Genomic DNA, 15,564 nt, shown 5'->3' on the forward strand with positions numbered 1-15,564 from the left:
TTGCTTCTAATACTGGAATTTCCATCTGGGGTTATTTAGAGTTCAATGGAAATGGCCTTTTCCTTAAAAGCTACATATTCTTCCATGAGATCTTCCACTGATCTCTTACCTGTTCGTGCCCACTATTGCCATCCTTTATTGTGCAGTCAAACAGTTTTGATCACTTTTTTATCATTCTCAAAGTTCAAATTTTTAAGACATACCTAAAAAGTCGTGATACTCTTAGACAATTCTCAGGTCACAGAATATATATATCTATAAAGTGCTTAATGGTGTCTTGTTACTGGGCTTTTATGACTAACTAACAAAAAAAGTCTCTTAACTCAGTGAACAGCATCCTTTCAAAGTCTTGATGATGGGACTAGTATAAGGTGAAATTCAGACTGCTGCCTGTTAGTACAGTCCTTGTAGCTGACTTCAGCTATTGTGCCTAGACTGGGAGGGGGTTTCTCAAGGGAATAGAAACCATAAAGGGACCAGTAGTGATTTCTAAGTGGTTTTAATGAGTCGCCACACCACGGAAGGTAGCACCATACTGAAAAGGACTGCAGTAATTATGTCTGCAAGATACAGTACTGCACCAATTAAAAGTACTATCATAGAAACAGCACAGGTGTGTTGGGCACTGTTCCCACAGTTACAACCACAGGTCTGTGCCTCTGTTGTTACTTCTTCATGGTTCACTTAGAGAACTCCATTGCCTGTGTTGATGTACTTTTACCAATACAGATGAAGAGATGGAAATTTCACCTGAAATTTTGTTTAGGAAGAAGCTGTTGTGGTACACCAGCCAAACAGGAGCAGCATCTCCCCAGGAGCCAAACTATATATCTTCACTACGTATATTTTGGTTGGATGTTGATGCCTGCTTTAGTGGTGAGCACAGGGGACACCTGCTTTGCATTTGCGTGGTACTTCTTCCTCTTCCTTAGTGTCACGTGGTATCAAATGAAAGCTATTTCCCCTTCTAGGCTTCCATAGCAGGTTGGTATATTCCCATATGTAATACCATAAAATAAGTTCAGCAAATCAGTTTGTATCTGATTCACTCAAACACAAGTGAATTTTTTTTAGTCTATAGTTCAGGCTGACACTTTCTGATATTTTGACCTTCATCTGTTATTTCTTCCTTCCATACTTGATGCCAGTGTCAGCTGCATCTAGCTCCTGGGGACCTTTTGGTTGTTTCCTGTCTAACATGTTCAGGGGGGTAATTGTGAAGGCTGAAATGGGCTGTTCCAGCTCTCTAAGTCTCCAGCCCATTTGTGCTGCTCCCTGGATGTGGGTGTTTGTGGGAAGTGGTGGTGTGAGGCACATTGCCACATCCAGACCTGAAAACTGGTGGTTGTTGGAAGACCGTTGTGCCTGTTGTAAAGTTAGTAGACCTGAAAAGGTTTTCAAGTGGCTAACTTTTCCCGCTACAGGGGTAACTTTAGTGAAATAAATGTGCATAGATAATTGAAATGTCTATATCATAGCAAGGTTGTAAGATTTTATAAATAAGTGAACATATTAGGCAAATTACTAAAATCTAAAATCGAAGTAGAACAAATTTCTGTCTACCAGCTGAAAAACATTGATGTACAGCTTAATTTAAAAGTGATCAATCTCATGTAAGGGCTTAAGTGGGTATATCTGGGAAGTTTAAACTTTTTGGTGTTCTATATAGACCATGAAATACAGAAGCAGGAGTTCTTGCTTGCTTTTCAATTAAAAGGTGTCTCATATTCCTTTCCTTGTTGCACGGATCTGCATAATTCTTTCCTTCTCCTGTCTTTTGATATATTGATAACAGTTTAAGAAAGAAATTGAACAGTATAATATGCAGTAATGTTCAGAGTTGGTTTGATAGCAAAAAAATGTTTGAATCAATTTCTCTGACATTTTCTGTATATGTAGGTACAAGGAAATGTTAAATACATAGTGATTTTCCGTTATGGTGTGCAGCCTCCCCAGAATGGGTATTCATAGCCATTCTCAGTCATCCCACATGCTAAAATGCATCTTTGAAGTACATTTGAGGAAAATATGCTATGTACCTGGAAGGCCATTGTTGCTATGTACTGGTATTTACCCATAGTGCTTTAACTATAGATCTCTGGTAGAGAAGGCTCCAGCTCCCATTTCTTCATAAGATTCTATAACCCTGTTGGTCCTACCTGCTATTCTGCTATGTTTTTTTTTTTTCCTGAATACATGGCCTTTCCATTTGTCTTGTTGGGTCTTTATTAGGCTTGTATGTTTTGCTCAGTCTCAAATTAGGAAGAGTTAGCCATGGAATATAAGTTTATAGAGTGAGATATAATTTATTAACAATGCTCTTGAAACGGTCGTCTTACATTCACAGATAGAGTGATTGAATTCGTGCTTAACAGTTTCATTAAATTGAATTTCTTGTTGTTTGGAAAATCCTATTCGGCAAGTTGCTGATGCTTGCTATTTCAGGAACTTGCAGTCTTCTGAGAAGACAGCTGGGTTAATACATTATTGAGTATTTTTAGAATCCTTTAATGCTGAGTTCACAGGATTCTGTAAGTGAAGTAGGCTTAAAAACTAAAAAGTTTTTGAACAGGGCTTTGCTTTGAAGTTTCTTCTTTGGTCTTAGTGCCTGTAAAACTTAGAACATGTTCTGAAAGGCTATAAATCATGGCACTAAAACAGTGGATTTCATTTGGCAAGTAGTTCTAGTTGATTGGAAAGCAAAGGAGGCCACTAGTTACAGTGGGTACAAATGTATACTCTGCTTTGTGGTTTCATAGGACTCGGTAGAAATTAGGCTTTTGGGGAGAATTTCCCAATAGAAGAACATGTATTGCCGTGATTTATCTCTCTGTCCCCCCTGTATCGGGGAAAAAAATTAAAATTGTGGGCTTTCAAACAAATATCTTTCAAGTAAGGTATATGAGAGAGATTTTGCCGATGTTAGGCTAAATATTTTTAACATTAGAGGCCTTCTTTTGGCTTTTTCCAAAATTAGGGCATGTCATTGTCAACAAATGTCTGTTTTTAAAGGTAGTACAAATAAAAAAGGGGGTTGCTTTTATTTTACTTTATATATTACTTTATTAATATTTTTATTTTATTTTTATTTATAGGTGATCTTGTGTAGTGACATTATTTTTTTATGTTATTATATTGTTGCAGGTTTTTCCCCTCTGTCTTTCATAGCTAAATGATATCCCCATCATTACTTCTGTTGTCGCTTGTACTTTGCTTTCTTCTAGGTTTCTTCAGAGCTGTCCAAAAAACTATCAGAAATTGTTGCTGAGAAATATTGCTTTATTAACCCGATCACTTTAAGCCAGCAACAAGAAGAGGAAGAGAATAACTGAAAATTACCTTGAATTCTTCATTTTTTTCTTTTCTTCTCTTCAGTAGCAGAAAACAGAGTGCAAATGAAATTAGGGGTCTGTCGAATTAATGTTTAGTTTTCCAGTGGTGTAGGTGGTCACTGCTTAGTACTCACCTCATTTATCTTTCGTTCAAGTTATAAGCAGCTTTTTTCCATACTGTGAATTCAGCTCTTATAGTAAAAGAATGATGAAAGTGGAAAACAATTTAGAAAGAGTTGTCAGCTATTTATACGCTTTAAAACAAAACAAACTGCACATTTATTTTGCAGAACAAGAGAAAAAGGCAATTGATGAATTATCAGCTGGCCTCATGCAGGAAAATTAAACACTGGCACTAATTAATGGCTAGTTAACAGAGCACCATCTTGATCTCAGTGGAAGTCTTCTGGATAGGGTCCATAAATCCATACGGCAAATGAGAACAGTTTCAAGATGCTTCATTTCAGCTAAATGAGATGGTGACCCTCTGCTGCTAGGAGGCTTCTAAGCCAGTTATTTATTAGGTCAAAGTTTGAGACTCACACACAGATCTATTTCATTCCAGCTGGCTATGCAGCTGCTCATTACTATTGACAATTTTTCTATGTCTTCGGTAGTTTTATACTATGCACTGTTTTACTCTTGCAGGCATTTGGACAGTCCTTCTCAATTCACCGCAAAGTAGCTGAAGATGGTGAAACGCGTGAAGAAACTCTCCTCCAGGAGTCTGCATCAAAAGAAGCTTATTACCTTGGGAAGATTTTGGAGATGCAGAATGAGTTGAAGCAGAGCAAGGCGGTGGTCACCAATGTTCAGGCAGAGAATGAGAGACTCACTGCTATCGTCCAAGACTTAAAAGAGGTAAATGGGAGTGTGCACAAGGGTTTGAATTTTCTTGGAGTATCATGGATGGCATGGCTCATGGAAATACTATAAGAAGTAAAAATGGTCACGTACCTGTCTGAGATCAACCCAGAAACCACCTGGCCTGAGAGGCCATAATTTAGAAAGGAAAAAATGTGTATTTTTAAACAATTTAAAAAACACTGTAAATATAGCAAAACCCAATTCAAGAAGCTGTAATATCCAAAGTACCCATAGCATTTTCCATATTTTATAGCACCTACATATATAGTGAATTTTACATAAACACGTTTTCTTCACACTTCTGATATTAACACAACTCCTCTCTTCCTCCACATTCACGTAATTTCTTAGATATTTGGTATTGGCTGAGGTTAGATGAAGCTTTCCCCAGTTTTCTTATCCTGTAAAGCAAAATTAAGGTGCATGCTCATGTTTAGAAAATGGGCAACCATAAGGAAGCCAAAGGTAGTTATTTGCCTTATGGGACACCGTGGTTATTGATTAATTTCAGTGGGGAAATTGCTAATATTAATAATTTGTCTTTTATTTTCCCTGAAATCGGAAGGTTTAGACAGAAGGTTTTTTTTAACTTACTAGTGCTTCTACATCCCACTTAGTGGAGGACTGATCATATTGTACTAGTTTATTCTTTCTGCATTGATGGCTAATTTGCACCGTTTGTTTAGCAAAGCTCAATGCAAGACCATACACGAGAGGAAAGTGACTTCGTTTTGTTCAGCTTTCCTAGCAAATTGGCTCTTGCTCATGTTGTCATACACTCGCTAAGGTATATGTGTCCTGCTGCTCTGGCCAGCATTTATTACGGTGAAATGGAGGATAAGGGATACTGTCCAGGGATACTGTCCTGGGTTCCTCATAGCTCTAGTCTCCTTCCCTGGGTATAGGCTGTTTTTGCAGTCTGGATGTCTGAGAGGTTGCACAGGAGTCTGCCCATTCTTCTTTTGTCCATCTGCCACTTCTTCTAATGCTTTCACATACACATATATCTGATCATTCCTTGTTCATAACAATCTTACTGCTTCTCTTGCAAAACTCTACAGATTGTTATCTAAACAAAGCAACTACATGCAGGGGAAGGCAGCACTTGGAAGTAACTGCACGTCTTACCTCCTTTCTCCAAGAGTGCTTGAACTTAAGGGCTCTCCCCACTGTCCAGCTGCTGGAAAAGATCATTCCTAGGTGACTCTGCAAAATTTTTCTTTCATGTGAATTTAACAAATTGTCACAGATTGTCATATTTTCTCTGGTGGAGTGGAACAGCAACCTCCTAACCTACAGAAATCCCTAGGACAGGCTTTCCCAAGGCCTGGGTCCTTCTCTCGCATCAAACGCTCTGATTTAATGGTTGCACTAGACTTGCCCATAATTCAACTTAGGTTTCGGAAAGAAGCAAACATATTCTATTGATTTACAAGATCCAAATAAAATACGTGATTGTAATTGCTGTTGCAGTGGTGTCCAGCTTCTGACACACCTACCTAACCATCTGGTTAAATCTTGCAGGTGAGCAACATCATAATATTCTAGTGTTCAGTCGCAAATGAACAACCAAGTTAGAGAAAATATGTTTGTCTTTGTACTTGATCCTTCCTCTGTGGTCTCCTTGGGATTCTTTTATATCTCCCTTCCATTTTCTATTATGATTATTGATCATGAGGCAGTTTCAGTACCTGTCCTCCCTAGAATATCGATTGTCCTCGTTTCTTTGGAGATAATTGCAGCTGGTCTCACAATAGGGGTTACTTTTATTTCCTGTTTTAATGCTAAGTAGAAACAAAACCTAGTAGCTAATTAAAGTGCAAGAAAGGAATTTACTTGAATAAAAAGAAGGCAGATAACTTTTGTTATTATTAAGATGATGTTGGATCCTAAGTATAGAGTCCTTGACTATGTTAAACTTTCATTTCATGGAACTACAATCAATGTATTTAAATATAAATAGGATTAGTGCAGTCAGTTAATTTTCCAGCTTACATCAGACATGATTATGATTAATTACTACAATATAATAACAGATAGAGTATGATTGACACCTACCTTGGGCTCTTAGGAATCTTGTCATACTGAATGACACTGGTATTTCACCTTGTGCTCAAAGGCATCACCCTTGGACCCAGCTCAGCATACCTTGGTCCAAACGTAAATCCTAAGGCTGGTCCAAGTGCCTGTGGAAATGAGATGCCTTTCTACTGTAAATGTTCATGAACTTTGCTTGGTACTGGGTACTGCTGATAAGAAAAGGGAGACTTAGCTTACTGCAAATCTTGAGCACTAAAGAGGAAAAAGCCCATATTTAAAATGAAATATCTGGTACGTTTTTGGGGTAAAGACAGTCATTAGAAGCTGCCAAAGGTAGATTGCTACAATGAGAAAGTAATTTGTTTCTTTAAGCAGTATGTTTTCAAATCCATTTAGAGAAAAGAATGGAAGAAAAAAGGATGGTCTTTATGAGAGCTGCTATACTGAGTAATTTAAAGATATATTCTGGAAGTAAGTCACTCAGTTGCACCCTGCCTCTTCCCTTCCTTGCTTCACCTTCCCAAGAAAATATGCTTTATAGTTGTTTTCTAAACCTTTGTAAGGTTACTTATAAACTAAACCAAAAAACAATCACTGCTTTCATCTTCAGACTTACTATAAAAGGTTTGAAAAACTGCTGTGTGGCTCTGGAAGTAGCATTTTTGCATAGATGTCAGAACTTATGGTATTTTATCCATGCACTCAGTCCCTTATGATACTGAAGACTGATTGCTAGATTTTAAAAAAGCTACCTCTGTTATTGGGACTGCATCCCTAAATAACACAGCCGGTGCTTCTCCATTCTCTAGTCTGTCGTGGGAATTCTCTTTCAAATAGGTTCTGCTTTCTGAATTTGCACAGACATCTGTAGTCACACGAATGTGTATGAGCATTTTGAGAACCATCGGAATACGCTCACATGAATGCTGATAGCTTTTAGGAATCTAGGGAATTCCATAGCCCCACAGCTTAAAAATTCATGCATTTTTGCAAGTATCTGTCTTATAGTCGCAGCTGATGTCTGCAGGGCAGCTTGACCTGGATCCCTCTTGCTATAAAAGGGAATGTATCAGGCTCAGGTCTCTGGAGATTCTGCATCTCAGTCTGGGAAAGCAAACAAACTGATTTCAATGCTTATTACTCATAAAAGACAAAAATTTGAAGCACTTGAGTGTTCGTTTTACTGTGGTGGCACCTGACTCAAAACAGGTAGCAACTGGAGGAGAAAGAGCATGAAGAAAAGAGAGGAAGCAGGTGAAACTAGAAAATGGAGATGAAAGATGATGGTGCATTTTGAGTTTGTAGGTGTTATGAGACTAGAATTAGGAGCTGTGTGAGGTGGGTAGATGAATGCTTTTGTGTCTGAAGAGGCTGGCAGGTGTGGGTCAGCTCTTTCTTCCTAACAAAACTGGTGGAAAGGAAGAATAACATATGATATTCAGGAAGCAAAGGGTTAAAAGTCATAGTCTGTGCTATTGTTGCTGCAGTAGCTGCTGGGATTGCAGAAAGAAATCAGCACCTGGGTACCTGCAGTCCAGGAGATAAAAGATGAACAGGGAGATTTATGTGATGGCAGTGTTAATGGGCCATGGCAAGAGCACACACCTGGGCTTCTGGAGGACAAAAGCAGGGGCGAGAGCCGTTGAGAAGTGGAGTAGGGAGAAGAATATAAATTGGTGAGGCATTATGTGCTGAAACCAGGCAAAAAAAATTCTAGGATGGAATTGTGCAACCTTGCTGCCCGTAAAATTAATAGTGAATAACTTTTATTCACTTCAGCAGTACAAAGATCTTGTACTTGACTTTAATATGGGTGTGATAGCCTGGATGTTTTTTTGAGGGGAACCTATGTATGATGCAGAGCATGAACAATTGTGCTAAATGAATAATTATAAAAAGTTTTACTGTTAGCTGTGGGCATTTCAGAATTGTAATCTCATGCCAAGTAGCCATATCTGCATTCTGAAAATACATGAGAATTGGAAAAAAAAATTACAGATATTGTGTTCAAGTTGACTTTTATCTAAAAAAATATTAAGAATTGATATTTCTATACTAAATATAACGTTCAAAGAATTCTAATTGGCTCTTTCCTACTCAGAAATTATAATTCCTCAGTCTGAAGAGTTAGTTTTTTTCCTAATTTTTGACCCTTTAGAATAAAGCCTAAAAACTTTAAATTTGAACACTTGTCTAGTATTCAAATAATAATAGATAATTTCAGGTTCTTCTTTTGTTGCTTTATGGTTAGACTGTAACAGGATTTGGGTACATAGTGCTTCCTATTTAATGTAGGATGCATTTAGGCCTGAAACTGACATCCTTAATAGAATGCATTTAATTGTTATCTACTCCTGAAGGCTCCTACGGTCCTTAGGTGCATGAGTTGCCACCTGTAAAATTTTCTGCCTGTGTAAGGTTCTGTTTCCAGACACATTCAGGAACACTTCTGGCCTGGACTGAGGTCCCGTACAACACTATTGCTGGATATTGAACACTGCTGTAGGTGCTACTAGGATCCTCCAAGGAGAGATGTTTCCCTACCTGACTTCATCCCTTAGTGATGTCCTTCTACTCTTTGGTTCTCTGGCTGTAGCAAGGTTTGGGGCTCCAATTTCTTCTCTGCCTGAGGCATTATGAATCCACTTTTCCTTCTGAAGAAAGTGCCCTAGCAGTCAGTTGGCAGGCTCTTTACTTCTTCAGATGAAGCTTCTTTTCCACTTTGTTAGGGGATAGTTAGTATTTTGTGGGTCAGGGAGAGCCAGAGAGAGCAGGCTCATTGGAATGACTGTAGCCTAAAGGCTAAACCACTCAACTGGGAATAGGGAACTTTTTCTAGTCCCTATTTCAATTAAAGTTTAATAAGAAATACTTAAATATTAATTGGGGCAGAGACCAGGACACCAGTCAGTCCTCTGTGAGGTAACAGCCCTCAACAAAGGCTCTTTCCATCCCTCAGAGCGTGGTCTTTGGCCCAGATCTCCCATGTCCATGGCTTGTGGTTTGAATACTGATGTCTTGGAGAGGGGTAGCTTCAGGCTACCAGGAGAGCTTTCTTATCACAATTCAGGTTAGTATTAGCATAGTCTGTCTAATTTGCTATATTTACATTGTTTTGTTTTGGAAGTTTCCTTCAACTGGCTACAACCGGCTCTAAATTAGGCTCAGAATATAAATTTCTCACTTTACCTGCTGGGAAGTGTTTTTCTTTTCTATCACCTTTTTTTAGAAAAGCCTGCTGAAGGGAGATTTTCCAGCTTGCTGGTGCCTAGCCACCCTCATATTTTTTTTCTCCCTGCTTCACTGACGGTACTAATGGGTGGCGTTTTTTTGTCTTAAGAGGCTAAAAAGCATGCTAAAAATATATTGTTTCCTTCTGAAAAGTTTTCAGATTGACCTTAATCCTAATTGTCATATAATAGCATAACGGTTTTGTAAAATAAGAAGTTTGATTAAATGTTGCTGACCTGCTTCAAATCAAACTCCAGTGTGTAATTGCATCTTATCTGGACCCCTTTAAAAACATGTTAACAGCTCCTGGAAGCAGTTAGGTGTGAATGCTTTTCCTGTGAAGACACTTACTTGTCTGTGCTCTAGGTGGGTGTTGGTCTCTTCTCCCAAGTAGCAAGAGAGAGGACAAGAGGGAATGGCCTCAAGTTGCATCAGAGGAGGTTTAGGTTGGATATTAGAAAAAACTTCTTTATTGAAATAGTGGTCAATAATCAGGACAGGCTGCCCAGGGATGTGGTGGAGTCACCGTCTCTGAAAGTGTTAAAAAAAACATGTAGATGTAGCACTTTTGGGTCATCGTTTAGTAGGCATGGTGATGTTGGGCTGATGGTTAGACTTGATGACCTTAGAGTTCTTTTCCCAACCTTAATGATTTTATGATCTCTGGAAAATCAGCAGTGCATGTTTGTAAGTGCAGGTCAGCAGTGGTCCATCATTGGATTGACTGCAAGTGGTGCCCTTCATTATCACTGCAGGCCATTCTTTTCACCCTTGTTTTTTTTCTTCATGTTACTTACACATTTCCATGCATTCTGTTTTCATATCAGGTACACTATTTCTTGTACAAGTGCCTGCATCTGCTCACCTCAGTCTGATGCTGACCAAGGTTTCACCCCTGTAAAAGAAGTCCACTGAAGGGTTTCTCCTGACAGGCGATAAAAGTAATGTGCAGATGGGTGACTGTTGTCACCATTGGCTGTGATGGGGAAAGATAGCAGCACACCACACTGAAGTGTAAATCCTTGTGACACAGGGCAGTCCGAAAGGTGCAAAACTGTGGGAGTCATTGTCACTGGTGTTTGCTGCCAACGATTTTGTTACTAATTTTCACATCGTTTGTACAGAGGTTTTGTGAGGATGCTATTTTGCAGAGTTAGATACTGATGGTTATTAAATGATTTTTCTCTGCCCTGTGTGTTTTCTTTCCCCATTCATGCAACTTTACTTCTGAAAAGACATAGAATATCTTTCTTTGTGTCTTGGGAGACAGAAAAATAAAGCAAGCTGTGACTTGTAATTCCACAAAATCTTTCATGGTGCATTGAAAGGGACAGGTATACTGGCAGCTGATACTGTTTATCTGTCAAAGAAAGAACTTTGATTATAAGCAGTAAGACCTGTCCAGTGTAGACTGCTTCTGAGTGCCATTATTAACAGATAAATATTTATTTATAAATATGCTATTCAACTTTATTTACTGCTTAGTTACCATCAAACACTTTCTTCTGGTTCTTATTTCATACACTGTCCAACAAACCACTTGCTCCTGCAGGCGAAACCAAAGGTGGGCATGTAAGATTCACTCTTTTATTTCCTGAAATACAGTTTATAATTTTAAATTGCTGTAATACTATACTTGCTCATAAAATCATGGTGTTCCAAAGCACATACTCCTCATAAGCACCAACTGTAATAGATTTGAAAGGTCAGCACTGCAGGATAAATGCAGTTTGTTGTGGCACTATTGCCTCACTATTTCCTTGTTCTGCTGTTCTTGCCCCCAAAACCTGCAAGCTACTAACAGCAGCTTTGGTTGGTTGTGTTTCCTGTTAGTGAGCCTGGAACAATGACTTAGGATGCAAACTTGTGACCTGACACAGGCATGACACTGTTTTCTTTGGCAAGGTTCAGGCATTTAGCTCTGCTGTGAATAACCGAGTCAGACAATGGACAGTAGGGAGGTCAATAAAAGGCCAGGCAGTATAATGGAGCATAACCAAGGGACTGTTGCATAAATACACAGTGCTTTATTATAAACACTCAAATACCCTGCTTCTTCTTTCAGAAAGGGTCCTTTGCAGGGCCTCAAATAGAAAATGAAAGAGGATGTACTTTCAGCTGTGGTCTCTAATCTCTAGGCAGTAATTAATCAAATCGGTAGCTGGCAGTGTTCATTCTTACATAAGATCTGCGAAATAATGACCCCTTATTTGTGCTGAGGTAGCATTTCAAAGCCCTTTAATTACACCCCTGTATCAGGTGTTGTGTGAGAATACGTTGAGAGGCCAGCTGTAGAGACCAGAGGTGTATCTGGACTTAAAGAAGAGTGAGACATTTAATGGAGGATGGGGCAATCAGTGCTGTTGATACCTGAAGATACAGGCCCACCACCCAGCTCAGAAAGTTCCTCGATCCTCTGATGCAGCGGCTGGGAGGAGATGCAGGGGAAAGCATCATTGTGAGACTTCCCTGTCCCTCTGGTGTTACCCAATTGTGAATGGCTGCTGCTAGAGGCAGGGTCTTGCAATCGCAGCTCTCTGAACTAAGAAAGTGGGTTTTTTTTAGTGCCATACTTTGCTGATTTGTTTTTGTTTCTAGATGAGGAAGCCCTCATAAGAACTGCTTGTGCTGACTCGCTCTTTTCATTATTAATTTGCTGGTTAAGAATAACTTGGGCTTTTGTCTATTCAAGTGGTGTGGATTAAGACAGTTTTTGGCAGTGCTTGGATTAGCTGTGTTGCCAGTTTTTAAAAGAATCCTTGCAATGCGATCTGAACTCTTAGGAGGAAGAGCCCAGGAGCTGTGTTGGCTTGTACCTTGTGACTTCATTCATTTGCCTGGAATTAAGTGGGAAAGGAAGAATACCCTGAGTGCCAGACTTTCTGAAGCTTGAGTCCAAAAGCTTAAGCGCTCTTCCAGATAAAGTAAAGTCATAAAAATGAGAAGGAGAATTTTTTGCTGAAAGTCCTCGCTGCCTGAATGCATAAGCAAATAGAGCATAAGTTTCAGTGATGTGAACCACAGATAAAGAATGTTAAACAAAGAACAAAAGTAAGTTTGTTGTCCCTGTTCCAATGATTCCCTTTGATTTTTTTTTTTTTTAAAATATCCTGATAAGTTTCCAATTTGAAAAAGAAAAAAATACTCAGAGTTAAAGCTTCTCTGAGAGACTGATGCTGTTCTTTACAGTCATTCAGTGTTAGAATGTGGCTGGCAACTGTTGAATGTTTCATGCCTTCAGGACTCATTGGGGCTACAGAATGGTAATCTTGATGTCTTCCAAGCCATCAGTACACAAGCAGTGTAGTCATATTTCTGTCCTCCTGGGAATCCCTATGTGCATTGTAGCTTTGCCTAACTTTTCCTTCTGTTGATGATTTCTCCCTTTCTCTGTGCAGGGATGCATCACTGCCTCTTTTCCTAACCTTAATCTTCCTAAACTTTTGACATTGCTCATGATTAAGAAGTGCAGAACTGATGGCACTGAAGAGTCATTGATTCAGAGATGAGATCCACCAAACAAAAGTGAAAAACCTAACCTCTTCTGGTGCCATGATTAGTACGTGGGTCTTGAGAGAAACTCAAACATGCTGATCACTAGCAAAGATACTTGAGCTTCCACATCTACTCTTATTTGTTGAAAAAACAGACTTTTTTCAGCGTATTTTTTCTTGTACTTCAATCAATACAGATTTATTTGTAAGGGTTTCTCCTGGGATTTAGTAGGTAGTTTGGGGAAATAAGATTTACTCTTTCCTAAGGAAAATGTCTTAGACGTTAATTTGCTAAGTAAATGTCTTAGATACCAGGGCACAGAACATTGCTGGTGACCTGACCTCTGAAGTGGATGATTTGTTAGGTGCAATCAGAGTGACACTGAGCACGACACTTCTAATATATGCCTTTGGATAATTAGCAACCACTAAAAATTTCCTTAGCAAAACCCCCCACCAAATAAATAAAAAGAAAGACATCACATAGAGGCAAAACCTATGAAACTCTGAAAAAATATGACAAAGCAACTTTAGGGATTATATTTTTGAGCTCTATATGATGGCATCTTCTCATTTGGATTCATTCAGCCCACATTTTGCAAAACTGAAGTCTGTTCTGTGTGGCAGTGTGATGCCATCCTTAAGCAGTGTCCTCTGTGGAGTAGGGTCTCCCATTCAATTCCATCTTCTGCCTCAAATCCCTAGACTCATTACCCATTTGGCACTGTAATGGAATAGTAAGCTCTTGGCTCCTTCAACCATGCTAATTGTGCTTTCTGCAACAAAATGATCTTAAGGGCAAAAATATAAGATGAAGATGACAGGAGGGTGAACAGCAGGAAACTCAAATATGCCACCTCTTTTTCTCCCTTTGCCTTTACTACAATAAATGAGACAAGCTGGTAATTTTTGGTTTTTCTCAGCAGTCAGTGCCAATCAGCATCCAGGAAAATGGCAAAGAGTCAGGAAGAGGTCAGACAGTGTTATCATCCTTTCATTGTGATGGTCAAATCCACTTTTAAGCTTCAGGACTGAGAGAAATGCTCTTTTGTTGGCAAATGTTTTAGATGTGTGCGTGCAGATGCTCATACATAATCAGAGCTTGTCTGCTCCTGTGACATTATTGTTCAAAAAAACCTATCAAATAGGTAGGACTAGATATGAATGCAATTTTTGTCTTCTCTGCTCATTCGTTCCGTCCATGTAGCCTTTCCTCTCCTTCTTGAGCACAGTACATTGGCTCTTTTGTCCAAATGTGCCTTGAAGGCGTCATAATAGATATGTGATTTTCACTTCAGTGAAATGGTCAGGATGTCTGTTCTGATGCTGGCTGTGAACTATACATGAATAATTGCTGTGGCATCACAGGGTCAGCTTTAGAGTGAGAATGGTTAAAAATGGGCCATTTCCCATCACTCATGTATCCCAAGTCATGAAAATGGGATGCAAAACAACTTTGTTTGCTAATATAATACTGTGATTTTTGCCTAATGATACAGGGTAGTTTATATTTGTTGCTCATATTTGTTCCTTTCTCATTTTCCCAGTGGAATTGGCAACACAACAGCGGTGAGAAGATACCAGTTTCTTGTTCTATGCTTAGTAGCTGTATTTGATTGAAATGGCAAAATTCTGGCCAATGTGGAGGAAGTTATTCTTTCCAAAATTGCTTCTTACAGCTCAAGTTTCACATGCAGTAACTATTTATCCCTCTCTCTCATGCAGCGACCTCAAGACAGGGAAGAAAAACAAGGAAGAAAAAGTAAACGAATCTAACCAATAGACATACACAAAGTATAGACAGGGGTTGGTTGTCAGGGCAGTCTGATCTAGTGGGACATGTCCCTGCCCGTCACAGAGGCGTTGGAACTAGATAATCTTTAAGGTCCCTTCCAAACCAAACTTTTCTATGATTCTATTTTAATTAGAGAAGTTGAATATTTTGGTCAGAAACAAGGTTCCATAAACTGATTCTTAGTTTGCCTTAGTTTGCCTCAAAAATCTAAGAGAAAAAGGGTGGCCTTGGTTTGTTGTCTAGGACTTCAGATGCAATAAGGAAGAAGGATTCAATCTGCAGACACCTTTGCAAGATGTCAGAAAAGAAGTTCCAGTTCACAAAGATGAAGAAACCCTATGGATAGGCTTATTTGTGATACTTTCAGACATGTTCATAGGTACTTTGTAGAACAGGTTCTCACTTTGTTTTGGTAGCAGTTCTTATAAGCATTTTACTATGCAGTAAGTTGTTAATCAGGTAAGAAGTAGCTATAAATGTAGATTTATGTGATTAGTGTGGTTTTTTTATATTGATTTTATTGCAGACCTTTGAGAATATTTTTGTTTTGGATGCTAGGAGGTAGAGCTGTATTTATATATATAAATGTCAGTGATGATTTGAAATCAGTCCCTTAACAGCTTTCATGTATTAGATTTTTACATTGCTTTATGTTTTTATCCTTTGCAAGTACTTTTAAAAATCCAGTTATGAATTTTCCATTACCACTTTTCTTGCCCTCTAAAAGTTATGAATGACTCTTCCTCCTAATCTGACTATACAACTCCTGTACACTAAATTTCTCATGAGATGGAGTTATATGCCA

At 38.8% G+C, this 15,564-nt stretch overlaps 1 protein-coding gene across 8 annotated transcripts in view; it reads left to right on the top strand.

The window, feature by feature from the left end:
• The window catches only part of BICD1 (BICD cargo adaptor 1), a 179,869-nt gene that overhangs the window by 92,148 nt on the left and 72,157 nt on the right, over window positions 1–15,564 (top strand). For all 8 annotated transcript variants that reach the window (XM_054081239.1, XM_054081185.1, XM_054081194.1 and 5 more), the window contains exon 2: window positions 3,981–4,193. In XM_054081239.1, coding sequence (XP_053937214.1) covers window positions 3,981–4,193 — 213 coding nt within the window. The remainder of the gene's footprint in view (window positions 1–3,980; window positions 4,194–15,564) is intronic.

Source organism: Cuculus canorus, chromosome 1 (assembly GCF_017976375.1).
Source record: "Cuculus canorus isolate bCucCan1 chromosome 1, bCucCan1.pri, whole genome shotgun sequence".
Taxonomy (NCBI): domain Eukaryota; kingdom Metazoa; phylum Chordata; class Aves; order Cuculiformes; family Cuculidae; genus Cuculus; species Cuculus canorus.